Source organism: Monodelphis domestica, chromosome 2, assembly GCF_027887165.1.
Source record: "Monodelphis domestica isolate mMonDom1 chromosome 2, mMonDom1.pri, whole genome shotgun sequence".
Taxonomy (NCBI): domain Eukaryota; kingdom Metazoa; phylum Chordata; class Mammalia; order Didelphimorphia; family Didelphidae; genus Monodelphis; species Monodelphis domestica.
The window spans coordinates 266803114-266830381 of record NC_077228.1 but is presented as its reverse complement, the minus strand read 5'-3'; the positions used below and the strand labels follow the sequence as shown (position 1 = coordinate 266830381).

At 42.6% G+C, this 27268-nt stretch overlaps 1 protein-coding gene across 1 annotated transcript; it reads left to right on the top strand.

The window, feature by feature from the left end:
- Positions 1–2667: 2667 nt before the first annotated feature.
- Positions 2668–17904, top strand: ABHD16A (abhydrolase domain containing 16A, phospholipase). Its single transcript, XM_001376100.4, has 20 exons — positions 2668–2950; positions 4052–4108; positions 4939–5005; positions 5208–5294; positions 6395–6480; positions 10495–10568; positions 10819–10941; positions 11455–11569; positions 11674–11775; positions 13627–13690; positions 14310–14359; positions 14869–14992; positions 15661–15765; positions 16294–16357; positions 16471–16527; positions 16643–16705; positions 16793–16869; positions 16959–17057; positions 17195–17241; positions 17582–17904. Exons 1-20 carry the CDS (start codon positions 2819–2821, stop codon positions 17663–17665), a joined length of 1677 nt encoding a protein of 558 aa, XP_001376137.1. The 5' UTR covers positions 2668–2818; the 3' UTR covers positions 17666–17904.
- The last annotated feature ends 9364 nt before the right edge of the window (positions 17905–27268 follow it).

Sequence of the window (27268 nt, the reverse complement as noted above, 5' to 3'; positions counted from 1 at the left end):
GACAGATTGAAGTAGATTTAGAAGAGAATAAGAGATAGAGAAATGCAAGTCAAAACAACTCTGAGGTATCACCTCACACCTAGCAGATTGGCTAACATGACAGCAAAGGAAAGTAATAAATGCTGGAGGGGATGTGGCAAAGTTGGGACATTATTGCATTGCTGGTGGAGATGTGAATTGATCCAACCATTCTGGAGGGCAATTTGGAACTATGCCCAAAGGGTGATAAAAGACTGTCTGCCTTTTGATCCAGCCATAGCACTGCTGGGTCTGTACCCCAAAGAGATAATAGGGGGAAAGACTTATACAAAAATATTTATAGTCACACTCTTTGTGGTGGCCAAAAATTGGAAAATGAGGGGATGCCCTCCAATTGGGGAATGGCTGAACAAAACATAACTATTTTAAAATTCAGAGAGAGTAAATCATAAAGATTGGAATTGAAGTAGTTTGTGGAACTACTAAATAGATATTCCACATTTCACTTTGGTTCTGCCTTGTCCACCCAAACAACTTCTGGTCCAGGTCTTTGGCCAATGCTGGCCAAGGATTTGGATTCATCTTCTCGTTGATAGTCATCTGCTCTAAGAACACTGGAGTAGTTGCCACACTCCTTTTGCCACTTGGTAGAAAGATCCAACCAAAGGACTTAGAACCATAGAACCTCTCTAACCCACAAGCATCCAAATTTGGATATTTCCATGTCAATGTTGATATTTATTTACCCAAGTGTATGATTGGTACTCATTTATCTAAGATCAGGAGAGAAAAAATATAAAAAAATCATCCCAAGCCCCAGGATCAGAATTTCTGAGGGCTTTGGCTGCCATGTGCCCATTGTAGCATGGATGCAAAAGTGAGGAACAGGGCAAGTTGTCCTTTTACCATCTTTCACAACAAATGACTTCTAACAGTTCTTTGTGATCTTTGGAAGAGAAGAACACCAGAAGGTGAGGTCATTTCCTTTTTAAAGTCCCATCCAGTCATGCATTTCTTCTGTTCAGTGCCAAGAAGGGGATTGCTATCATATCTAAATGTACTACCTCCCCTCAGTGCTTAGTTATGTTCATATGCTGTGCCCACATCAGAAAGGACAAGTTTTTAAATGCTCTGTACATTCCCAAGTTATATTTGCACAGATTCAATTACCTCTGTACCAATCAACAAGCATTTATTAATTAATTATGTTCCAGGCAGAGTGTCAAGCCTTAGGAATAATGCTGGAAAATAATATGCATATACCAAAACAAACAAAAGGTGCCTATGGAAGAGAGGAAGGACACCAGTTGCCAGGGAGTCCCAGGAAAGATTTCTTGTAAAAGGGATCTTCCACTTTTTATGTCCTCTGTACACTTTGACTTTCAGTAATCATAACTGTACTCCATACTTAATATAAAAGAAAATGAGTTTGTCATGCATATCTGTGACTTAAAATAGATTAATTAAAAAAAATTTATGTAGCATTTTTAGTATCACACAAACTTGTTATCAGAACAGAGTGAAATAAATGAGTGATGCTCAGCTGTTCTTTGCCAACCAAGTTTTATCCTTGTTATAGTTTTTGAAAGAGTTACCAGCATATCAAATTCAACCTTCAATTTGTTTTTTTGTGTGTTTTGTTTTGTTTTGTTTTGTTTTTGCTTTGGACTGTATTGGGACCAGAACTGTGCATCATTCCTTCACAAAGAAAAATTAATATAAACTAAATCAAAATCTCTGTGATAAGAATGGGATGGTGAGTATTCCAAAGATGTTGTACCTTCATTAGTTGGAAATAATTTGGAAGTTTCTGCTTATTAGGACATCAATTAGTTTGCGTTTCTCTAAGTAGCTGATTTTTTTCCCCCTGAAAGATTTACTATTTAACCTCATTTATTAGATTTTGGTTAGCAGAAATTATTTCATCTATCTTTTGCAAATTTTTCAGATAAAGTTCTCTATCTTTCCCACCCAACATGGTTCTTTCTCCAATCCACAATTTTCTGTATTGATTCTAAGGCACAAGAACAAAATGCTAGGCAATGGGGGTTAAGTGACTTACCCAGGGTCACACACCTAGAAAGTATTTGAGGCCACATTTGAACCTGGGACTTCCTGTCTCTAGGCCTGGCTCTCTATCCAGTGAGCCACCTAGCTGCACACTCTACTATTTCTTAAATGTTTCAGTAGAACCAAGAATTTCCTGTGCCCCTCAGGGGCACATAGACTCCAAGCGGGAAACCCCAGTTGGAGAAGATGGTACTTGAACTGAATCTCGAAGGATTCAAGAAGGAGATTTTCAAGGAGAGGGGTGGCGGAAGAGCAGCCGAGGCGTTGGGTGTCTTGAGTACTTGAGAGCAGAAACTGTGCCTAATCTAAGCTTTGTATTCTTTGCAACAAATAGCTCCGCACACTGCCCGGCTTAATTTAAACCTTGTATCCTTTCCAGCATCTAGTAAAGTGCTTCGTACACAGCCGGGCTTAAACTAAATTTTGTATTCATCAGAGTGCCAATAGCAAAGTGACCTGCACACAGCCCTACTTAATACTTTGCTTGCTGAATTTGAATGGCTCCAAGTCCAAACCCTGGCTGTCAAGTCCAGTCTTTTCCTAAACCCTCCCTCTATCTGTCAGCTGTGCCCAGAAAAAAATCAGGCAGCGTGAAATACTTCGCAGAATTGATAAATAAGTTCCGGCTCAAGCGATTAAGGAGGACGCCAGCACTATACGTGGTGACGTAAGGAGGCACGCAGCACCCAAGAGGCTAGGGAGAAGGCGGGGCCACAGGGGGGGTGGGGAGTAACCTGCCGCTGAAGGAGCAGCGGCTAGGGCCGGGGAGATGGCGAAGCTACTGAGCTGCGTCCTAGGCCCCCGGCTCTACCGGGTCTATCGGGAGAGGGAGCCAGGAAGGGCCCAGGCTAGCGTTCCCGGAACGCCGGCTGCCATCACCACCTCCCCAGCTGGCTCCTGGGTGAGTCTCCTTCTTCCTCCCCGGCTGGAGTCTTGGTATGGCCCAAACCCGTTGCTGCTTTTGCCCCCCGGAAGCACCCATAGTTGGAATAGGGGTAACTTGTTAGCCTGCCTGTTTCCGCACAAGTACTGCGTACCTGGGTAACTTACGTGCTTATAGAAGTGAGCCTTTCTTCCTTTCTCCCTTTCTCTCCATACATCCACTCATTTCTCTCCTGTTTGTCATTTGTCTCGTCTGCCTTTTTAAATGTATCCCTCCTACACCCCCTCCCCCATCTCCACCCCTACCCATCTATATTGTCTTGTTCACGCCGGACCCCCAAGTGTTCTCAGGAGGACCCTGCAAGGATGTTCTAGAAATGGGAAACGGAGAGGAGGGGGGAAGTGAGTGTTTTACCTTAAAATTCAGCACATCTCTGCTAGAGCTGTCGCTTTGTCTTATTTCGTTTTAGTGTTTTCCTTTTATTTGACTCTGACTTTCCTTCTCAAAATGATTTCCCATTAACTTATCGGTACCACTCCCCCCCCATCGCAGTGATGGTTCTGCCCAGTGGCCCCCCCCCCCCTTCCCGCTCTGCTGGACAGATAGCCCCACAGGGCAATTCTATTTCCAGAATTGGGGGAGAATTTTTAATATCTATTCCAACGTCACAGACTCTCCGTCTCTTTCCAATCTCACCCACATTTTCAGGCTTTCCCAAAGACTATATTTTTAATTCATAAAAAGCCTCCACTTTCCCCTGTTATGATATCTTCTACTGTCCCTTTAGTCCCTCCCCTCCCCTCCCCCACGGTTTCTTCCATTCCCTAGACATCTGTGAAAGGGGACAAAAGTCATTCCTTGCTTTCTTCAGTCTTATCTCTTTATTTCCTATTTCCTTGGATTTTCCTTGAGGAGAGGATTGGAGTGACAGAGAAGGGAAGCCAGATCTTGAGCTGGTCTTCTCTGGGGAAGAGCAGACCCTCTGCCTGGGAGTCCAAAGGGTAGTAGAGCTTCTTGAGGGGTGGGATGGGAGAATAGGGGCCTGAAGCTCTGAAAAGAAGTGGGATAGACAGGGGTGAAATGGTAGAAGAAAGGTCCCTGACTGGGCTATTTTTGCAGGAGTCATATTATCAGCCCCGGGCTCTGGAGAAACATGCTGACAGCATCCTGGCTATGGTGAGTTGGGCCTCTGTGCACTTTCCTCCACAGACCCAGTTGCTTTTTATGTTCTATTTAACTGTTCCCAGGCTTGATGCCTGATTAAGTTCTGAGCAAATGGTTTTGAGCCTCAGCTGAGGAGTTCTTCCTCACCTTCTGGCATGCCTTGCAGTTTTCTCAAGGTACAACTTGGGTCATGATGAAAACATGTTTACTCTCAGTTGGGACCTTCCCCAGGTACTGAATACTATAGTCCCCATAGAGCTATCTCCTCCAGCAACTAAGCTTCTTTTGTTTCTATGACAGTTCTTCCCTCCACTAGAGTTCCCATGTCATTATTTACACTGTTATTTGGGAACCAGAATGGAAATGGTTTCAAGTAGCAATGATGGAAAAGACCCACACAATGATAGAAAAAAGAGAGGCTTTGCTATTTGAATTTGAACAGATGATGGTCTTGAGATTGGCTGACTTCCCCCCCAATATACTTCTCTATCCCTACTTTTTTTACTCTTTTACTCCATGTCTTATTTCCTTTCCCCCAACTCTTTGACTTCTTTGTATGGGAGTTTTCACAGTATCTTTTAGCCTTCTCATCACCATTTTTAATCATTCTAGGAAGAATGCATTTTTGGCAAAATGGAACATACTTTCTAATATATAAAGCTCACACCTCAGCCTCTTCTCCCTGCTCCCAACATGGTTTGTTCTACCCTTCTTTTCTTGGCAGTATGGAATGTAATATATGCCTGACTTTCTCCAGATTGGTCAGAATCAAGTGTTGGAAATGGGGGAATAGTCAAAACAAAGTAAAAGAGAAAAGCTGATTGTCTATTTCTCTACTGTAGGCCTCAGTCCTCTGGTCCATCTCTTATTATACCTCTCCTCTGGCTTTCTTCTACTTGTACAGGAAAGGTCAGTGTGGGGTTAAATGGTTGGCTGGGGTTTGGGGTGGTATGGAGAAGCTTGTCTCAGGGAGTAGAAAGGTTTCCCTTCTGTTAGTAAGTATAGGTAGTGCTCCCCAGAATGGCCAGCAAATGTCCTGAGTTAGCCTTAAGAGAAGGGAGGAGCAATCAAAGAAGGCAGAGCTTGAACTCAGCTCTTTTTTTCTTCTCAGGTTACTTGTGTATGTCAAAGGTGGTGCCGTTTTCTCACTATGCTGGGACATTGCTACTCCTACTAGCAGGTGTGGCCTGTCTTCGAGGTGAGTGATCTAAAATAGACAGATATTTATTAATCAGCCCTTTTGCTAGGCTGGGGGAGGGGAAGGATGGAGAGATGCTGAGGAACACAAGATGAAATCTTTATCTCAAGGAAGTTAGAGCACATTTGGGGAGATAAAATATACGTGAATGAAAAGATAATAGTAAAAGGTAGTTTGTAATAAATATTAAATGAATGGTACAGATGATGAAGGCACTGTTTAGAGCTTATAACTAAGGGATCTCAGAAAAGGTAGAATTTGAATTGGAGGATGGAAAGGATCTTGATAAATGGAAGAGATAGAAGAAGATGACGTAGTTCCTGGGGAAAAATATGAATGATGCCTGGAGGTAGGATAGTAAATGATACATTTAGTAGACAGTGAGGATATTGGTTTGATTAGTGTTTTTAGGGAAGTGATATGAAATAAAGCCTGAAAAAAGTAGGTTGGGATCAGATTATAGAAGGACCTTGAACGCTCAGGTTGGATTTTATTCATTAGACTAATGATGAGAATGATACTTTATGAAGATTAATATGATGGATTAGAGGGGGATGTTAGAAGATTGTTGTAATGATCCAAGGATGAGGTGATGCAGACTTGGAGTCATGGAAAAGAAGAGAGTGACTCAGATGGATGAATGCAAGTGACATTTCAAAGGGAAGTGATAAAAACTCATCAAAGAGGTTTTGATACTGGTAATTAGGATAGCAGCAATCTCATAAATAGAAATTAGAAAACCCAATTTTTTAGTAGTCAAGTTGAGGAAGAAATTTGACAGTGAAAGGAAAAAGAAATCTAACAAGTTGGGCCACATGAATTATTAAGATAAGGGAGTCACCTGAGCATGTTAGAGGTAGAGAGGGAGAGAGAGACTGAAGAAGTCAGAAAGAAGGAAATACTTGTGAGGAAGAACTAGATGGTGAGATAAGATCAGCTTCTTTTTATTTTCTCAGGGCTTTTATCTTGAAATTCTTCGTTTCCATCCAATATCTTTTAACTTTGCTTTTCTTTCTATATAGTCTCAGCTCCTATTTTCCAAATCCTGTCATCTTTTCTCTCCAACTAACAGATTTTTTTTTGTACATTCTCTCATTCAGGCATTGGCCGTTGGACTAACCCCCACTATATCCAATTCATCACCATTTTGGAAGAGACTCATAGGAATAACTCCTTAGAGAATAAGGTATGGTCCTAGTTGATATACAAGAATAGAGAAGGAGAAAATGTGAGCTAGAAGAGACTTTAAAGGTCATCTAATTAATTTTGTAGACTTTGTTTTATAGATCAGAGGTGGAGGGTCTTATCCAAGGCCACACAGCTAATGAGGAACAGAATTAGGATTCAAACCCATGACCTCTAACTTCGGATACATTACTCTTTCCATTATACTGTCTACCTAGCATATTGCTGTCTGTCCCATCCTGCCCCTCACCTTACCTATAATGGATCCTTTCTTCCTTTCTCATTTCCTTTTTGTACCCAGGATGGAAGTACAATAGCCACTCATGGGCCCAATCCCACTACTGATTACAATGGAAGCTTTGATATGCCATATTTCTGACATGTGAATTTTAAAACTATTCCACCCTAATCAGACCATTCTTTAGAAGATCTGATTTAGCTATTTCCTGATCAGTAACAATGGAGGTACTTGGAATAACAGAATCAGGTCTTAGAAACTCCACATTCTCTACCCTACTCAGTTTAACAAGATTTTAAAAGGTCTGCATCCAACTAAAGATTTAATTATCTGAGCTAGATGACCTTCAACAGGCATGTGCAAAAAAAGGACAGACACTCTGGGCTGTCCTGAGTCAAGCTAAGTCCTCATTGGTATAGATGAGATGCAGAAAAGGGATGTCAAAAGGTCCATATAAGGCACGTCATGTTCTGCCTCTTGGTTTTTTCCTCTGGAGAGATGACTCTGGCTGGCAGCATGCTAAGCGTTCCCACATCTGTTGTGTTGGGTAGTGAGTTTTGCCCTAGAGCTGATTTCAGGTTCCGGCATCTTCGCTGAGCCCCTTTGGAGGTCAGGCTGATTCCTTCCTCTTTCATACTCCAAACCCTTACTCCCTTATCTCCTGATCTCCCTGCCAGATACTACCGAGGAAGAGGGAGAGAAAAACCTACTCCTCCTTCCTTCTTCTTAATCTTCTCCTCACTATCAATTAAATCACCATAAAATTTGGCAGCTGATTTGGGATTTCCCTTGGCAACCACTTAGCTTGACTTAGGAGAGCCCAAGGGTCTGTCAGCTTTTTCTGCCCATGTCTGTTGCCTTTTTTCTCAAATACTTAATCTTTCAGTTTGGTGCATGAATTTGGTGCATACCTTCCTAATCTTGTTAAACTAAGGAGGGTGGAGAAAATATGAACTTCCCAAGACCTGATTCTGTTATTCCAAGTATCTCTATTGTTAGTGATCAGGAAATAGCTAAATCAAATCTTCTAAAGAATGGTCTGATTAGGGTGGAATAGTTTTTAAATTCACATTATCACTTAAGTTTTGCTATAAAATCTTTTGATAGTACTTCACTGTCTGTGGTACCTTTTAGCATAATGTAGTTTCCCTGATTGTTTTAATTAGGTCTTTTTTTGATTTTGCTTTGTCTGAGTTTATAATTGCCACCTCTACCTACCTTTTTTTACTTCATTTGAAACGTTAGATTTTTTTTCCAGCCCTTTATTTTAACTCTGTGTGTGTGCCTTTATATTTTAAGTGTGTTTCTTATAAACATGTTGGATTCTGGCTTTTAATCCTTTCTCTTTAGTTTTGTTTTAGGGGTGAGCTCATCTCATTGATATTTACAGTTATGATCACTGTGTTTTTTCCTTCGTTCCATTTTCTTCTGTTTCTCCCCTCCTTCCCCTTTTTGCCCTGTTTCTCCTCAAATGCCTCCATTAATTTGCCCTCCCTTTTTTTATTCCCTCCCCCCTTTTCTCCTATCCCCATCCTTTCCCATTTCCTACATTTCTATGTACAGCTTGTATGTGTATATGTATATATGTGTGTGTTCTTTTTACTTTGAACCAATTTAGATGAGTGAGGTTCAAGCATTGCCTGCCATCCCCAACTCCTGTTTTCCCCTCCATTGTAAAAGGTCTTCCTAGTATACCTTGCATACCTCTTTTATTATGAGGAAATTTTTGCCATTCTACCTCTTCCTTTCCCCTTCTCCCAGTATATCCTTCCCTCCTCCTCCTCCACTTTACTTTTTTGGAGATCATTCCAATATAATCGACTCATACTTTAATAATGATCAAGTTCTTAAGAGTTACATGTATCATCTTCCCATAGGAATGTAAACAGTTTTAACTGTATTGATCTCTTATGACTTACATGTCATGTTTACTTTTTTATGCTTTTCTTGAATCTTCTGTTTGGATGTCATATTTTCTATTCAGCTTTGGTCATTTCATCAGGAATACTTGAAAGTCCTCTTTCATTAAATGCTCGTTTTTGTCCCCTGAAGAATTATACTATTTTTTTGGGTGCATGATTCTTGGTTGTAATCCTATCACCTTTCCCTTCTATTCTAAACCTTCTACTCCTTTAATGTACAATCTCTTGTGTGATCTCATCTGGGACTCTACAATATTTGAATTGTTTCTTTCTGGTTGTTTGAAGTATTTTCTTTTCCACCTGTGAGTTTAGAATTTGTCTATAATATTTCTGTGAGTTTATATTTTAGGATTTTTTTTCAGAAGGTGATTGGTGAAATCCTTCAATTTCTTTTTTCCCTCTATCTAAGATATCAGGGCAGTTTTCCTGATAATTTCATTTCAGTCAGTCTTGACTGACTCATTGTGACCCCATTTAGAGTTTTCTTGGCAAAAATATTGGAGTGGTTTACCATTTCTGTCTCCAACTCCAGCTCATTTTATAGATGAAGAAACTGAGGCAAACAGGCCTCAGTTTTTTTGCCCAAGGCCACACAACTAGTAAAAGTCCGAGACTAGAATTTGAATTAAGGAAGATTGAGTCATCTTGATTCCAAGCTCAGTGCTGTATCCACTGCACCACTTTGCTATTCCAAAATTGTGAGGAACATCCAGCAAAACAATTTGTCTAGATGGTAGAAAATGCGAATGGGAATGTATTAATCTAGTTGAACAGGTAGGTTTCAAAGTTCAATAGAACAGCTTTTATCTGATTTGTTTAGGTAACAGGGAACTAATCAGTTTATTATTGAGTAGAAGAGTAATACAGTCAGACATAGGGTGGGCTGGGAGAAAGGAATAATGATGATCTTGGTTTGGGTCATAGTGAGTTTGAGACCTACATGACACCTAACTTAGAATTGAGAGTATTTAGGAAAATCACTTTGATGTAGCAAGGGTATAGACCAGAAGCAGAGGAGATCAATTAGATAGCTCTTTTTAAAATTAAATTATTTTTGTTTATTTTATTTTTATCATGCAAAATATATTTTCATTTTGGTTATTGTTGTAAGAGAAAACTCATACAAAACCAAAACCCCAAAATAAAACCATAAATACACTGATGTGAAAGATAGTATGCTTTGATCCACTTCCCTCTGACTCCAACAGTTCTTCCTCTGGAGGTGGATAGCATTCCCTGTCATAAGCCTTTTAGGACAGTCCCAGATTTGCTGAGAATAGCCAATTTTCCACAGATGATCATCCCATAATATTACTGTTACTGTATACAATGTTTTCCAGGTTCTGCTTATTTTGCTCTGCATCAATTCCTGCAGATCTTTCCAGCTTTTCTGAAATCATCTTGCTTATCATTTCTTATAGCACAATAGTATTCTATCACCAACATGTACCACAGTTTGTTCTGTCATTCTCCAATTGATAGACATAGAAAATCCTTAAAATAGTTTAGGAGAGATGTGATGAGGACCTGAACTAGACTAGTGGCTATGTGAGTAGAGAGAATGGTTTGGTGAAAGAAATTGTGGGGGCTGAAACAATAAGATGTGACAAGTGATATGTAGCATGAGAGAAAGTGAGGTGTTGAGTGTAATGCCAATCCTTGAATGACTAACTAGTCATTGATAGTGCCCTCAAGAAAAACAGGGAAGTTTGGAAGAAGGTGGGTTGGGGGAGCAGGGAATGATGAATTTGGTTTTAGACTTGCTGAATTTGAGATTCCTACGTAACATCCATTTTAGAATTAAGAGGACATACTTATTATTTTCTTCCCTTTTTTCTTCCCCTAAAAACAATAGAGGCAACTATCTGTTTACAATTTTGATTTTAAGAGTTGGCCTGCTGACTTCCATTGGGAAGACCCCAGTAGCCGGTGAGTCCTTTCCCTTACCTACTTCTTAGGGGTTCAATTAACCTCTCCTTTTGCATCTCTGTCTTCTCTCCACCTCTTCCTCCTCTCCTCCAACCTCCATTTCTCCCATCCATCCCTGCCCCCTGCCTCTCAGTCACTTCTTAGTATGATCCTTTCTCAGATACCATTTCCATTAGGGGTTTGGGCATCTTCTTAGCACCTTGGTTCTAAACCTGTTTGGTGTCTTCCTTGCTATGTCTCCTGTCTTCAGGAAGGATTCTCAGCATGGTCTCTCTCGCAAAGGTGTATCTCTACTTAGAACTGAACCACTACATCGGGGGACAGCTGATAATTTCCTTAACCGGGTTAAGAAACTTCCCTGTCAGATTGCCAGGTAGAGAATTGGGGAATGGGGTTCTCTGTGGAGGAGGAAACCTGGGTTCATAAAATTTAGAGATCTACCTTTGTTCTCTCATTTTATATGTATGAGACAGGCTGTTGGGAGTCAATTACTCCCTAGTTTTCAGTTGGGCCTATGTAATAGAGGAAGTGCTGGAGTTGTGATGAGACTGCTGATTGGTTTTGGGGGGGAAACAGGGAATCTTAGAATTGTGATTGTTTGGTGAGGCGCTGATGAGTCATTGATGGGAAGAGTAGGACTTAGGGTTTTTTGAAGAGGGATGCTTTTTGGTGGTTAACTAGGATTTCCATTTCATAAAGTTAAAAGAATGCTGGTAGGGTATGGTACTTGGTAATAACATTAGATAATAGGTCGAGGTATTCCAAATTGTTCCATGAAAGGCTATAGCTTGCTAATGATTAGGAGTTTGTTGTGTTCAGAGTCAGAGGTTCTGAGTGCTTCCTATAGAATTAATCCCATGGATGTCTTCTCTATATTTTTTCATAGTTTTTTTGTTGCACATACTCTGGGGCGCCGGATGCTGTATCCTGGTTCTGTGTACTTGCTCCAGAAGGCCCTCATGCCCATGCTTATGCAGGGCCAGGCTCGGCTCGTAGAAGAGGTGAGGCGCTCTTGACCTGCCCTTCTCTCCTAAACAATTCTCAAGCCTTACTACCTCAACTCTGGCATCTCTAGACTGAGTCTACTTCCCCCTTTGTCTCTCAGTTTAATGGTCGACGAGCCAAACTGGTAGCCTGTGATGGTAATGAAATTGACACCATGTTTGTTGACCGGAGAAGCACGCCAGAACCTCCAGGACAGAAGTTGGTGAGTTGAAGTTGGGAGTAGGAGGGTGTGATAGGCATTAGGTATTGGTCCTTTTTTCAACATCCTATTCTGACCAAAGGGCCCCTTATAGAAAAACCAGTGGATGAATATGAATTGCAAGGTCCAGGAAGTTATCTTAGGGACAGTGTGGTGTAATGGGAATCATTAGACCCTGAGTTCTGCTCATGGCTTGGGATTTACTATGTGATCTTATACAAGTCACTTAATCCTTCTAGAGCAATTTTCTTATCTGGAAAATGGACCCATGGAACCTATTTATTTCTGTGGCCCCTTTCAACTCTAAATCATTCCATAGATTCTAGAATTATAGAATAGTGGCACATTCTTTATCTGCAAATACTTATTGAGCACCTGCCTACTGGGTAACTAACTCATTAATAGTTTTTGCTGGGTTCTTAGGAGGTAGTAACAGAAAATACAGATGATTCCTGGCCTTGTGGAGCTTAAAGTCTCCAGATACTGGGCATACACAAGTAAAACTAGAATATAAAAGCACAAGTTTATTCTTTTGTTTCTGAGACTGGATTTCCCTTTCCTGCCAGAGTTAGGAGTGCAGTGGTCACTTGTGGGTCCAGTCCCACTGCTGATTAGCATGAGAGCTTTGTCCTACTTTGTTTATTATCTAGGCTGGTTTTTAGACAGCTTGGTGTATGGTGGTGTCCCTAATTCCTAACCCACCACCATATATTGATGTCAGATTGACAGTTTAGGTGGCACAGTGGATAGAGCACAGGATCTAAAGTCAGAAAGACCTGAGTTCAAATACAACCTCAGAAATTTAGTTGCTATATGACTCTGGGCAAATCACTTAACATTTGTTTTCCTCCTTGTAAATGAGGATAATAATCTCCCCTCCCTCACAAAGTTTTTATGAGTATCAAATTGGAGCTAATGTTTGTAAAATATTGAAGAACTGTTATTACCATCATCAATTTTAATTTTTTTACTTAGTGCAGACACCTGATGGGTATAGCATGCTAGTATATGGTATTTTATATATATATATATATATATATATATATATATATATATATATATATATATATATATATATATATATATATATAAAAATACACACACACACATATATATAGTGCTTAGGACTCCCTAAGTCAAAGGATCCACCAGCCTCAACTTCCTTAATAATGGCAAGAATTACCTGCTTATACTATTTTCCTTGACCCTAAAGCATAAATATTTTGTAGATTATTGGAGCTGGAAAGGATTTTGTAGCCCATTTTACATAAGAGAAAACATGTCCAGAGGTCAAGTTACTTATTGGAAGTCACACAGCTAATAAATTTTGAATCAGGCCTCAATTCCTGGGTTCCTTTCTCCCAGTCTCATTTTCTTGCCATGACCCTCCACTGGCCAGATTGTTCTACAGTGTAGTTTAAGTAATGTTCCTCATGGTAAAGAAATACCACTACAGACTAGGATTAGAAGAGTTGACTCCCTTGGCAGGGTCCTTATAAAGAGTGATCCCTAACATTGAAATGGGCAATAGCAGTAAAAGTATGTAGTCTTTGTATCTCAGAAAACGTTGGGGAGAAAGCATCAGAGAGCTATCTTTTGTATTAGATAGTTTAATGACCATAATTTGATTCCTCCCAGAGTTTAGGGGACATGTGAAGCTACTTTGTATCTCATTTTTAGGCCCTCTATAGGGTCATTTGTCTTCCTTAAAGGAGAACCCCAATGTGGCCTTCTTGTTTCCCTCCAAAGAGTCCAATCTAGTCACCTCAGTGGACTCTTAGCTATGCCCCTCTCCTGGTTTAGGAGCACTAGGGGAGATGTCTCATCCAGACAAGATTCCCTCCCTTCCCTTAGGTGATCTGCTGCGAGGGGAATGCTGGATTCTATGAGGTTGGCTGCCTCTCCACTCCTCTGGAAGGTGAGACCTCTGAACTATCCCTTAACACCCATATTTCTTTTTGTCCTTTGGTCTAATTCAACTACCTCAGTTCTCAGTTCATTTGTCTATGTTCCTATTTTGTGTACTTTGCTTTTTGTTACCTTCTGAGATTGTTTCTTCTTGAAGCCCCCCTTCCTTAACTCCCTTTTGGTATAATTTATCTCTGCTCTCCTCTGATAACATATGTCTCACTCCTTGGTATAAATATACCCCAAATTATCCCTTTCTTAGTGTTTCTCTCACCATAGTGCCCTTCTGTTAGTCAAGTGCTTTCAAGAAACTCCAAGTAAGATAAGGGGTTAAGTAGTTCATTTCATATGTCCCCGAGCTCCCCTTCTCTTTCCTTCCTAGCCCTTCATATGATCTGCCTGCCTAGTACTAGAATATTTTGGAAATACTCATTTTCAAATTTGGGAGTGTTTTAGAGCTCTCATAAATTTTTGCTCTGCTTCCCTTATCTCCCTTCCCTTCTCCAAGAAGGTGTTCCATTCCTTTGTGATTTTCAGGTTATGAGATCTCAGGATTCTGAGATTACTGAGTTCAGATCACTGTCTTCCTTCCTCTCCACCCCCTTTCCTCCCCCAACCCTGTATTACAGCGGGATATTCGGTTCTGGGTTGGAATCATCCTGGCTTTGCTGGCAGCACGGTGAGAACCTCTCTTTATTTCTCTGCCTCCCATTCTCAGACTGGGGGTGGGGGAATGTCCATTCTCCCCTGGGAGAGGGTGGTTGTGGATTTCTGTACTATCTCACTTTGCCCTGCATTTGCCTTTAAATCTCCCCACCTAATTGGGTTTGCTGAGGGAGTCCAATTGTTTGGAGTCAGGCATTGGGAAGATGGAAATTTGGGGCTTTTTCCTACTTTCACATATACTTGTTCTTTCTGCATCCCAAACAATTTAGAAAAATCCTTTATGAAGGGATAGCGAAAGAATGTCATGAATCAACAAGTAATTATTAATGGTTTTGTCTTTAGGAGAGCTTCCTCTTCTATTATCTTCTTTCTCTACATCTGTGATCCAATCTGCCCTTCACTAGGAGGCCTCTGGGAATATGTTCTCTAGTTTGGGAATTTCAGTGAGGAAGGATCTGACTTTGGTTGGAGGTGCTGCCTTTGGGGCTGCAGTGTTATTTAACTTTCACCTTGCTCCTGTAGGGGGTTCCATTCCCTCAAAATGAAGCCAATGCCATGGATGTGGTGATCCAGTTTGCTATCCACCGCCTCAACTTCCAGCCACAGAACATCGTGCTCTATGCCTGGTCCATTGGGGGTTTTACTGGTATACATCTCCCCATACCCTAACATATTGTAGCCTTCACTATTCTCTATCTCTACCTATTGTGGCCTTCTGGAGCTTTCTCACTTGTAAAGTATTCTGGAGACCATTTTTCTGATCCCAATTTTTCATTAGACAAAGGAAGAAACCAAGTTCTGGAGTGGAGGAAATGACTTGCTTAAGATTACATAGCTAGGAGAGGAATGGTGGGGGTGAGCAGGAAGCTAGAGAGGGAGGAAGAATTTCTCCCAGCCATGGGTTCAGAATTGTGCTCTGATTTAGGGCCAGGGATGGGAAGGGGTTAGATGAATGCCCTGTGAGGCTAGAAGGTTGGGTAATATCCACATTTCCATACTCCTCTCCACTCTTTTATCCCCCCTTCATTGTGTGACTATCACTGAGATAGGGAAGAAACCAGGAGAAAAAGAATAAGACTCAAGAATGAGGAGTATACGCTTTAGTATTTATACCCTTCATGATGAAGATAGCCTTAATGAAATAGTTCCTTCCCCCTACTTTCCCCTGGAAAAATATGATTTGGGTAATTAAAATAGAGGATTAGGGGTAGAAAGAGATCGAGAGACTAAAATGAAATGAGTGGCATGGAGTATGGAGCTAAAGGGATTGGCTCCAGTTTCTATCCTGATTGTGCTTTCTTTTCTCTGACCCAGCCACATGGGCTGCCATGTCCTACCCAGAGATTAGTGCCGTGATATTGGATGCCTCCTTTGATGACCTGGTACCTTTGGCCCTAAAAGTTATGCCTGACAGCTGGAGTGAGTGGGGACCCGTGGAGAGGGTTGGGGGAGAGGAAAGGAAGAATGAGATAGTCCACTGGAAGGGGGAAATCTCTGAAAAGGAGGGTCTGGGGCATTGCTGTATTTATGCTGACATTGCCCCTGAAGAGGGCTTTGAGAATTCTGTGATTTTGACCTTATGTATGGAGGGAGTCCTTTTCTGATTCTTCATCAAGACATAGAATTGTCCCCTTGGTATGCCATGGGACCGTGCCAGCAGGACCTGCCAAGCTGAACAAGTACAAGGGCTCTCTGAGGCCCTTCCCCACAAGATTAGCCACTGAGTGGCTGGGGTTTTTTTGACCACAGCAAACTCATCTCCCATGGCATGAAAGGATTGGTGGAGGGAGGTCCCCATACTGATGAAATCATGAATTCCTGAAATCTAGCAGAAATAATTTATACCCCTTTCTTAAGAAGGCATAGACTGTGTTGTCACAGAGAGGGTCGTTTTGAGGTATTTCTGTGACTTTAACAACTTCCTTTCCTTCCCTTCTCCTATGCCAGGGACCCTTGTGACTCGAACAGTGAGACAACACCTGAATCTAAATAATGCTGAGCAGTTATGCAGGTGAAGGAGACGCCCAAGCAGGGCCTGGAGGTTGATTGGGGTAGAAGAGGAGGGAAGAATGTTGCTTTTGTTTTGACCTCTGATACCATGGGCTGCTGTTCTCATTCCTCTAGGTACCACGGGCCAGTGCTGCTGATCCGGCGAACCAAGGACGAGATCATCACCACTTCGTGAGTTGTGAGATCCACTTCCATTCCTCTGTGTATCTCCTACTTTCCCAGCCCTGTCTCTCTGGGAGCTCTGGAATTTGTACTCCTCTTAGGTCTGTCTTCCTCTCATATCCAGGGTTCCTAGCGATATCATGTCCAACCGTGGCAATAATCTGCTGCTGAAACTTCTCCAGCACCGGTGAGAGATGGGGGGAAGCTTTGAAAGTAGGAGAGAGGAAGGGAAGGAGAGGAACCTTGACAATCACCTTGTGTGTGTCTCTCTCAGGTACCCCAAGATAATGGGGGAAGAAAGTCTTCGAGTGGTGAGGCAGTGGTTGGAGGCTTCCTCCCAGCTAGAAGAAGGTGAGAAGGGAAGGACTAGGAGGAGGGCTGGTGATGGATCCTGGTGAATCCGCAGCTCTGACTGCCTTTCCTGTCAACCCCTGTCCTAGCCTCTATATATAGCCGTTGGGAAGTCGATGACGATTGGTGTGTGTCTGTTCTTCGATCCTACCAGACAGAACATGGGAGTGACTTCCCCTGGAGTGTGGGTAAGTCTTAGAGCCTATATATGAATCCCTGAAGGGACTAAAACTTAAGAAATAGGGAGGGGAGAAACTGGGACTAAAATGTCGGGTTTTTGTGGAAGGGTGATAATAGTGGATTTGATCAGATCCCTTTTCTTCAGGTGATGACCTTGGTGTAGATGAGCGGCGGCAGCTAGCCTTATTTTTGGTGAGTTTTGTTTGATTTCTCTCCCTTTGGATAAGACCCTTGCAGGGGAGGGAGAGAATTCTTGAGATGCTTCTGCTTGGCCTATGCCATTAAAAAGAAAAAAAAACCCTCTTACCTTCTTAGAATCATTACTTTGTATTGGTTCAGAGGCAGAAGAACAGTAAGGGCTAGGTAATGGGGCTTAAGTGATCTGCCCAGGGTCACACAGCTAGGAAGTATCAGGTCAAATTTGAACCCAGGACCTTCTTTTTCCGGGCCTGGTTCTCTGTCCACTGAACCACCTAGCTATTCCCCTTAGCCTATGTCTTAACTTTTTTCTTCCTCTCTGGCTATCTTTCAGGCTCGGAAACACTTCCACAACTTTGAGGCCACCCACTGTACCCCACTTCCTCCCCATGAGTTCCAGATGCCTTGGAAGCTCTAGAAGAGAAAAGCCTCAAGTGGGATGGGGGTTAGGGGAGGGGTATAGTGAATGGGGAATCCCTTTCTCTGTGATAATTCATGTTCACATTATTGTTTATTGTTTTGGGAAGGAATTTTCTATCCTCTTTTTTCCTCATCTCTTCCACAGCACGACTCCTGCCTCCCTCATCTCCTGCATTCTCCTTCCCACTCCATTAAATGATCACAGACTATTCATAATAATAAAAAGTATTTTTTCTATCGGGCTGACTGTGATGGCAAAAGCTGGGGTCTTAAGGTCAAAAAGCTTTGGTTCCTGAGGAGGTTGGGCCTTAGTTAGGCATGACTCCAGATGGCTCTGACTCTTTTCAGCCAACATTATCTCCTTTGTCCTCTCAAGCTTACAATTTTGAGAATGGCTTCCTCTGATTCCTCTGCCAGCATCCAGCTTAATCACTATGAGTCCCATCTCTTCCTTCCTGTCCCATTACCCTCATTACCTTTTGCTTAGATTATAATATTGTCTTCCTACCTTATGTCTCTGCCTCTAGTCTACTCCTATTCCCTACCACCTCCAGATTTCTCATTGTTTCCTGTTACCTGATCAAATGTATATTTCTTGGGCTAGTTCAGGAGACCCCCAACAATAACTCCCACCCCAGCTGACTATCTTCCCCCAGTTGTGGAACACCCTCTCCATTCTCTTTGCCTCATTTCTTGCTCAGTCTTCCCCCAATTATTAGTAGAATTCTTTTGTTTCTTCACAATCTTCCCTTAGTTTGGATAGTATTATACACTCAAATGTATTTTCTAGCTGCTTTCTATGTATGTGATCTCAGGAAATTGAAAGTCTTTGAATGTGGGGACTGTGCTATCCTCATGGAAGCTCCCTAAGGGGGATCTGTTTCCTTCATCTTAGTTTTCTGTGCCTAATGTGGCTTATCTCCTTGCCCTCTTCCACCCTAGTGCCTAGGATGGGACTACAAGCAGAGGTCATTAGTGGGGATTAGATTAGGGAGGGGCTAATTGCCAAAGGGGATCTGGAATTGGCAAAATGGATTAACCTCTGGACTAAATCTATCTTTAGTAAACATAAAGGACACTGAGAAATTTTGTGAAGCAAATGGGAAGCTCTAAACAGTGGGGAAGAGGGTGTGGGGACAAGACTGCCTGATATTTTTTGTATTCCACCCTTCCAAATTCCAGGTAGTCAGTTAATCCTGCTATATTGTGATAAGGAGAATCCTGAGAGCAGTTCCTCAAAACAAGGTAATAGGGACCTGGACCTCCATTTCAGCCTCTATTCTCAATAACCCAGCCTTCTCTACATTCTTAACCTTGTAACCTTCACTACCCTGACCTGAGCCCTTAAAGAGGTACAAGTCTCCAATTTCTCAGCCTCAAAATTCATTTTTCTTGAATTAAGGCTGTTTATACAGTCTTTGACTTCTGCCTGTTTAGGAACCCAAATATCCTGTTTTTCTGGTTCCCAAACTTTAAGCCCTTTTGTTTCTCTGGGACACTATATGGTGTGTGCATGGAGAGGGCTTGAAGCAAGACAAAGTTACTATTGGAATGGGGTCTCTCTGGCTACATTAAGGGAGACTTGAGATTTAGGAAAGTCGAACGTCCAGATCCTAGATCATCTCTTTCCACCAGATAAAGAACAGCTGTATTTGTTTACAATTTGTCTACAGAATTCCTCAGGGGTGGCACTTGCTCTTCATTCTGTGCAATTCCTCTTCACTCTACTCTTATCCACTACCATATACTTGACTCTTGAAGGAGGTTGCTGAAAAACCTTGTCCAACAATGCAGACTCACCCCTGCCGGGGCTCTTAACTCTACTATACTGTCCTAGGGGTAAAGGATGATCCTGGGTGTCTAGGGAAAGAAAAGAGGGGCATGTGAGAAAGGGGACAATACAGGATGCAAAGGGAATGTGTTAGAATAAGAGGTGGTATGGGAAGAGGGAAGAAGTTTCAGGAAGGGAAAATTGATTATGGGACCATTGGATTTAGAGTTGGAAGGGACTTTGCCAATTGACAGATGGGTAAACAGGAAGAGAGGTTATATTCTAGCTCAGAGTGCTCCCCAAATCCAAGTGAAGGGGAACCCAGGTCTAGAGTTGGAGCCATGTCCAGCACTTAGCTCAATGCTTAGGACGTGGTTGATGCTTAATTAAGGCTTGTTGGATTGGGTTGGTTTGGAAGAGGCAGGTGGAAAGGAAGGACCATCAGATATACAGATGCCTAGGATTGAGAGTCTCTTTGCCTAGCCTAGGCTGTGTCTTGTACTGTTCCTTGTGTGAAGTTCTGCACTCAGCTGGGCTGCATGCTTGGGATGCAAGGTTGCTTCATGACCACCCTTGGATCCTCCTTTGTACATACTGCTGGGACAGGTGAGTGCAAGTCCAGGAGTGAGATTCTTTTGAATATCCTTCTGGAACTCTAGTCTTAGTCCCATCCACAATTCTTGATTCTCCTCTTCCTTAATTTTGCCCCTTCTTCTCCACCATCAGCTGCTTGCACCTATGACCCCTTGGAGTGCTTGGGGAGAGGGTCCCTTCTGTGGATTGTGTCATTTGTTATATAGCAACTACTATAATGCTCAGCTCTCTCACTCCCAAAATGTCTCCACCCAGGCAGAAAATGGAATGATCAAAGGAGTCTCCATCTAGAACAGTGATGGCAAGCCTATAGCATGGGTGCCAATGATGGCGCACAGAGCACTCTGTGGGCACTTAGCAGGGACCCCCCCCCCCCCAATACCTCCAGTTCCTTATTAGAAAGGCAGAGGGACTTGGGTGGAGCTGCTCCCCTCCCCCTACCCACCATGCCTGCCTGCCCCTCTGCTCAGCAGCCCAATGGGAGCACTTGGGGTAAGGTGGGCAGCTCACAGGTGGCAGAGCTGGAGGGAGCAGAGCACTCAGGTCACTCCCTCCCCCCCCCCCCCCCCCACATTCACTGAGGACATTCCTCACTTCACCCACCCCTCCATCTAGCAGCCCCAATGCAAGTGTTTTCTCCCTTCCCTGTGTGGGGTAAGGGAGGAATCAGGGCACACCCAGCACTTAGTGTGGGGAGGGGCAGGGCACAAGGTTGGGGGGTGGGCAGCACTCCTTCTCTAAAAGGTTTACTATCACTGGTCTAGGAGCTCCAACTCTGCCTTGTCTTTCCAGCTAGAGGAAAGACAGGAGGGACGAGTCTTATTAAATAACCAGAGGGGTAGGATTAACAGTCCCAAAGCTACACCTACCCAAAAGACTGTGCCCCAACCCAACACCAGTCCCTACCCCATTTATAACAGCAATACCCAATTCTCTGGCAGCACCAGGTACTCCCCTCCTAGTGCTCACCTTCCTTGTAATCTAAGGGACTTTCTTTACTCTAAAGGCTCCTAATCTCATTGGCCTACCTGGTTCCAGTCAAAAACTCCCTTCTAGTCTCCATAGCAAGCTTACTACTACAAAGATCCTTTCCATGTGGACCTGTTGAGAGTAATCAGTTCTGGGAGAGGAATAATGGAGAACCTATGAGATAGCTTTCACACTCAAATCCCCTGCTTACCCCTTTGTTTCCCCCCTTCTAGTACCTTGATCTTGTTCAATTTGATCCCCCAGTACCTGCCAATTCTGATTCTTTGTCTTTCTATATCCAATCAACAGTTACTGAGTTATACAATGTGCCAAACACTTTTTTCTAATTTTTTTCTCTCTGTTTTTATCTCTCTCTTCCCCTCCTTTCTTTTTCTTTCCTCTATATCTCTCATTCAGTCAGTACTTCTTTCATGATTCCCTGACCTTGATGGGGTGCTGGCTCCAAAGTTTGTTTATTTAATAAAATGAGATTCCTATCACAAAATTGAACTCTGAGACTTCAGACTGTAGTTCAAGCCTAGGGATATGTGTTGATGGAAGGTTGGACATTCCTGGAAGAAGGAGAAACAGCAGAATGCTTGGATCCATGAAAAAAAAATTAGAAGCAGTAGACATTTTTGTCTTTGGGGAAAATGTAAGCAAAAAGCATAACTCGAATAGCAATGAAGATTGCTATATAGGGTCATCGAGACAAAGGAACATAGTATATCTCAGAGTTGGAAAGGACCTAAGTGACAATCTATCCAACTCTATTAAGGAAACAGACAGACATGGGAAGGGATTGGTCACTGGGGGAAGGGGGGGGTGAAGTAGAATAAGTGCAGAATTTGGACTTAAACCTAACCTGACATCAAGCCCAGCACAATTTTTGCTCTCTTTAACTAGTTTCCTTTTAAAGGAGTAACATCTTAGATTGCAAACTTCTTGAAGGAAGTGATTGCCATTTTTAGTTTTTTGGGATTTTTTTTGGTTATCTCTTCTAACCTCGTATCTAGCATCAAGAATATAGTATATGTTTAAGAGTCTGTTAGATAGAAGCAGCTGGGTGGCTCAGTGGATTGAGAGCCAGGCCTAGAGAAAGGAAGTCCAGGGTTCAAATCCGGGCCACAGATATGTGACCCTGGGAAAGTCACTTTAACCCCCATTGCCCAGCCCTTACTGCTCTTCTGCCTTGGAAGCAATATCCAGTGGTGATTCCAAGATGGAAGGTAAGGGTTTAATGTGTATGTATATATATATACACACATTTATATATGGATGGTTGAAACATGGAAAGAGACAAAGAGATGGAGGAGATACAGAGACAAAGAGAAATGGACTGAGAAAGTAAAACTAAGGATGGAAGGGAAAGAAGTCATCTGGAACATTCCACTGCTGCATTTGAGTTCTTACAGGGATTCTAGTCTGGTCTTCATTATGATGTCACAGCGCCGACTGCTGGAGAAGGTGTGATTAGGTCATGACCAAACCTGGCCCAATCCACCTGGGCTTTTTGGGTCCTGTGGGAATTTCTTCTTTGGCTTCCAAGACCTCAGAAATGGGGAGAAGGGTAAGCACTCAAGCAGGGAGAGCAGACCAACCCCCAGTCTCTGGGTGCAGAGTTGGAGCAGAAGCCAGAACCAGATGATGACTGATTCATCCTTGGTCCCCAGTCTCCTTAGGGATCAGGGGTGGGCTGGGGAAGGACTTAAGGAACTTGAAGACAGGAACCCAGTTGGGGCAACAGAGCCTTGAGGAACCTAGCTGGGAGATCATCCCTCTCCAAAGGCTGAAACAAAACCCAAGAATTCTGCTTCCCTTTTCTGTCTATCACACACCCCACCTCAATCTCTAGATTCTTAAACTACCATCACCACTGCCTCTGCATCCTTTCTCAGGAACCAGACGCTGGTCCCTGGATTCTAGTGGGAGAGAACACGCTGTGCTTCCTGGCTTGTCTTCTGGACCTTGCCCCCACAAGGAGGTGGGGGACATAACATCCAGTTGGTAGGGGGCCTTAAGATTCTGCTCATCATCAAGCATCAGCCAGCCCAGAACCTGTTTTAGTACTGGCTGGATTAGGTGAAATCTGAGGTCCCTTCCAAAGCAAATTTGAGTTTCAGGAACCAAACTCCTTGCTCCAGTGCTCAAGACAGAGGCAGAATGTCCAGGGGTATTCTGGTCTTCTTGGGCTCTGCTGTAGCTACATTAGCAGAAGCTGGAGGTGGGTAAACTCCCAGGACAGTTGAGAAGAGAGGGGGGACTGGGGTATAGACTTGTCCTCTTGTATTTCCAGCACTGCCATGCCCTGTTCCCATTTTCCTAAGCTCCCTCTAGGCCTTCTCATTCCTGGTTTTGACTCCTGCAAGACCCATGTCAGGTCTGCTTAACCAGGCAGACGTGCATCCCAAACAACCGATGCCTGGTGATAGACATCTATGATGGTGAAATGTGCCCCAGGTCAGAGTGCTTGGGTGAGGAGGGCATGGAACTGAGAGGGATGAGGAAGACAAGAAAGAGAAAAAACTGGGCTGAAGACTGAAAGTGAAGGGTGAGCCGGTGGTCCTGCACATGGTAGGTCCTTTATGCAATTTAGCAAGATTGTGGAAACAGAGAGGATCAGGGCCCCGAGAGGGAGAAGACATCCTGCCTCTCTACCTTCTTTCCCTCACAGGGTTGGGGAGCCCATTGAGTTTGGGCTACAGAAAGGTGATTGCTCGAAGGATCTGGAGAACGGAACAGGGCTATATCCTTTCCATTCCCCAAATCTGTAGTTCTCTGGGGTGCTGAACCTCTCCTAACCTCTGCCCACTCTAGCCCCAGGGGAGCCAGAGGATATGGCCTCTCACCCTACCTCTGAATCTGAATCTGCCTCTGGAACACCTTCCTACCCCTTACCAGTCTTTCACCAAGGATGGCCTCCTGATCCTTCCCCAGGCTGAGCCATAACTGCCTGTTACCCCTCTGCCCCAGAGATGTGCCTCCTCACTCTGTCCCCTGATATCTTCTCATCCCTGTCCTCAATCATAATATAATAGCAATATAGTGAGGGAATTAAGAATTAATATAATCATATCAATATAGTTACTCATATCACCCTGTTAATTTCTAAGGCTTACAGATTATTTCATGGGCATTTTACTGAATTGTCACAACTCTAGAAAGGAGGTAATGCAGGATTACTAATAGCTCAGGTCCACAATATTTCTTGCATTTTTCTTCTTCTCTCCATTCCCAAAGCTATAATTTAAATTCTTATCACCTCAAAGGGCAGCTAGTGGTGCTGTGGATAGAGTGTCAGGCCTGGAATCGGGAAGACTTGAATTCAGATCTGGCCTCAGACTCTGACTAGCCATGTGACCCCTTATCCGTAAAATGGATTGGAGCAGGAAAGGGCAAACTACTCTGGTATCTTTGCCAAGAAAACTCCAAATGGGGTTCTCTCATTGCAGTGGAAGGAACTGTGCTCCCCACAGCCTCTGGAACCTGGGAGAAAGGGGAGAAGAGCGTCTCAACCCTGAGATGTGCTCTCCTTCATCTTTTACAGCCTCCAACCTTGGTAAACAAACCCAGTTTTCTGTGGGACATTGCTTGGAGGTACCATGGAACTAGAGAAAGGGAGAGATGTGGGTTCTAGTTGAAGCAGACCGAACACACCATCACCACCTCACCTAAATGTCAATAATAGCTTCCTAATTTTTGGTCTCATCTCTTTCCAACCCATAATCTATACAATTGCTAAAATAATCTGTCTAAAGTACAAATCTGATCTTGTCACTCCTCTGCTCAAATATGTCATTGATTCCCTATTACCTTTACAATAAAATCTAAATTGATTCTGACATTTAGAGTCCTAGAGTCCCTAGAGTCCAGAATGTGGTGAATGGAGGGAACTAGGGGAAGAGGAGGGATCCAAAAACATACTCTAGGAATATTTGAGGAGTAAAGTATGTGCTCAGTGTGGGATATGTGAGCTTGGAAATTACTCCACCCTAATTAGACATACTTTAGGGGAAGATAAAGTTGTAAACTCCTGATTGAACAATGAAGGTACTTAATTCATACCTTATAGTGAAGCTAGAACTTTAAGTTAAGTCTATTTTTAGATCTAATACAAAAGGGTGTTAAGTACCTATAAAGGTTAAATTAATCACAGAAAGGTCAAGTAACTCACAAAAGGTAAGTTTAACAAAGAAGTGTGAAGTACTCAAAAGATATAATCTAACCAGAGAAGGTGAGAACTAAAGAGTGGACAGTCCTGGAGAAAATCTAATCAAAGGTGAGAACTGAAGAATAGGCAGTCCTGGAAAAAGCATCTGCTGTGACTGGTAGAGGTAACATAACTTAGAAGAGGTAACATAAGAGAAAATTTCTTTAAAAGGAGGCTAAAAAAGTCAGTTCAGGCAATTGAATTCAGTTCAGAGTGCAATTGGATTCGGAGTTCAGTTCAGGACTGGAACTCAGCCTGGAGGATCTCACTCAGACAGCTTCCTAGAGTTGGTCTCGTGGTGAGTGATAAGACTGACTCCCTTTCCCTTAGGCTTAGGGAAGCCACTTTGGCCAAGGCCTTTAACTACTGCCTGGCTCAGCCTGAGCCAGAGCAGTTTAAATTAATTCTTTCTCTCTCTCTCTTTTCCTTAATTCCTTCTCTCTATATTAATTGAAATCACCATAATTCCCAGCTGACTTGGGTATTTTATTATTTGGGAATTCTCCCTGGCGACCAATTATTTAGATTTCAAGTCACAAAGCTAAAATTATCTTTACAGATAGGAGTAGGGAACAGTATAGACAGCCAGGGGCCTCTCTTCACACCTGAACTATGTTTTGAAGGAAAAGAACATGAGAAAGAGAGATTGCACTCCCAGAAGGAAAGATGCCTTGGACATACCAAAGCACAGCATGGACAAAATTAAATAACATCCAAGAGTCCAGTTTGGCAGGCATAGAAAAAAACATGGAGGAGACTTCTGGGTTAACATGGCTGCAGTCTAGACCCAGGACTCTTCCTCTCTTCACCTACAGATATAAACTACCTCAAAAGGCAAAAAAAAAAATTATATGAATGAAGGGACCCTATGGTAGGGCAGAGCATTGAAGGTACATGGGATTTGGGTGTTTCCACACTATAAGGAGGTGAAATAGCTTCCACCAAAACATGAGCTGATCAACCCTCTTCCACCCCACCTACAGAGCCAGAGTAAGAGCCAGCGTGTGCTAGAATCTGAGGGAGGGAGGGGCACCTCTAGAGCAAGTGAGGGGTACCTTTAGGTCCTTGGTAGCTGACTAAGACCACCAAAGACCTACCCCTGAGAGTAGCTATACCTGAAACCTTAGAAGGCTGAAGAGCACAGACCTTGGGCGCCTGCATAGAGATAGCTCAGAGAAGGGCAGTAAACAGTAGAAGCTGCAGAGATTCCAGAAGTGGCCTCAGGCAAAAGCTGTGCTCCTTAGCTCCATACACAGAGAGTCTGCCCTCTTCACTCAGACTTCTGACTGGAAAGGGAAGGAGAAACCACTATAGTGATGACAAATAATGCCCAGGAAAAACAAGAAGAAGGCATTGACCTTGGATAATTTTTATGGATGAAAAATCCAGACTTCAGAGGAAATAGAAGAGGACATACAAATAAATGCATCCAAACCTTCCCAAACAAAATGGAAATTGACCTCAAGCTCTTGAAGAATTTAAATCAGAGCTTACCAAAAAGATGGAAAGATTTTGGCAAGAAAAGTGGGAAATAGTTCAAAAAGAAAATAACAGTTTAAAGGACAGGAACTCCCAATTGGAGAAACAGCTGGAAACCATGAAAAAACAGGATGTACCAAACCAAAAAGGAAAATCAAAAGATGATAGCAGAAAACAGTCCTTAAAGACCAGAATTAGGCAATTAGAAGCCAATGACTTTGCAAAACAGCAAGAATTAATAAATCAAAGAAAAAAACATGGAGGAGCAGTAAGAGACTCAGTGGATAAAGAGAGAGTCCTGGAGTTAGGAGGTCCTATGTTAAAATCTGGCCTCAGACATTTCTTAGCTATGTGACCCTGGGCAAGACACTTAGCTTCCGGTGTTTAGCTCTCTTTTGCCTTGAAAAGAAACTTAATCTTCATTCTAAAACAGAAGATAAGGATTTTTTTTAAAGGGTGGGGGGTTGGCACTAATAACCAGAAGAGCGCATTTTTTAAAAATAGTGAAGTTCATTTGTTACTTTTTATAACCAATAGAATCTTATAAATCAGTATATTCATTATATTCCTTTTTTAGT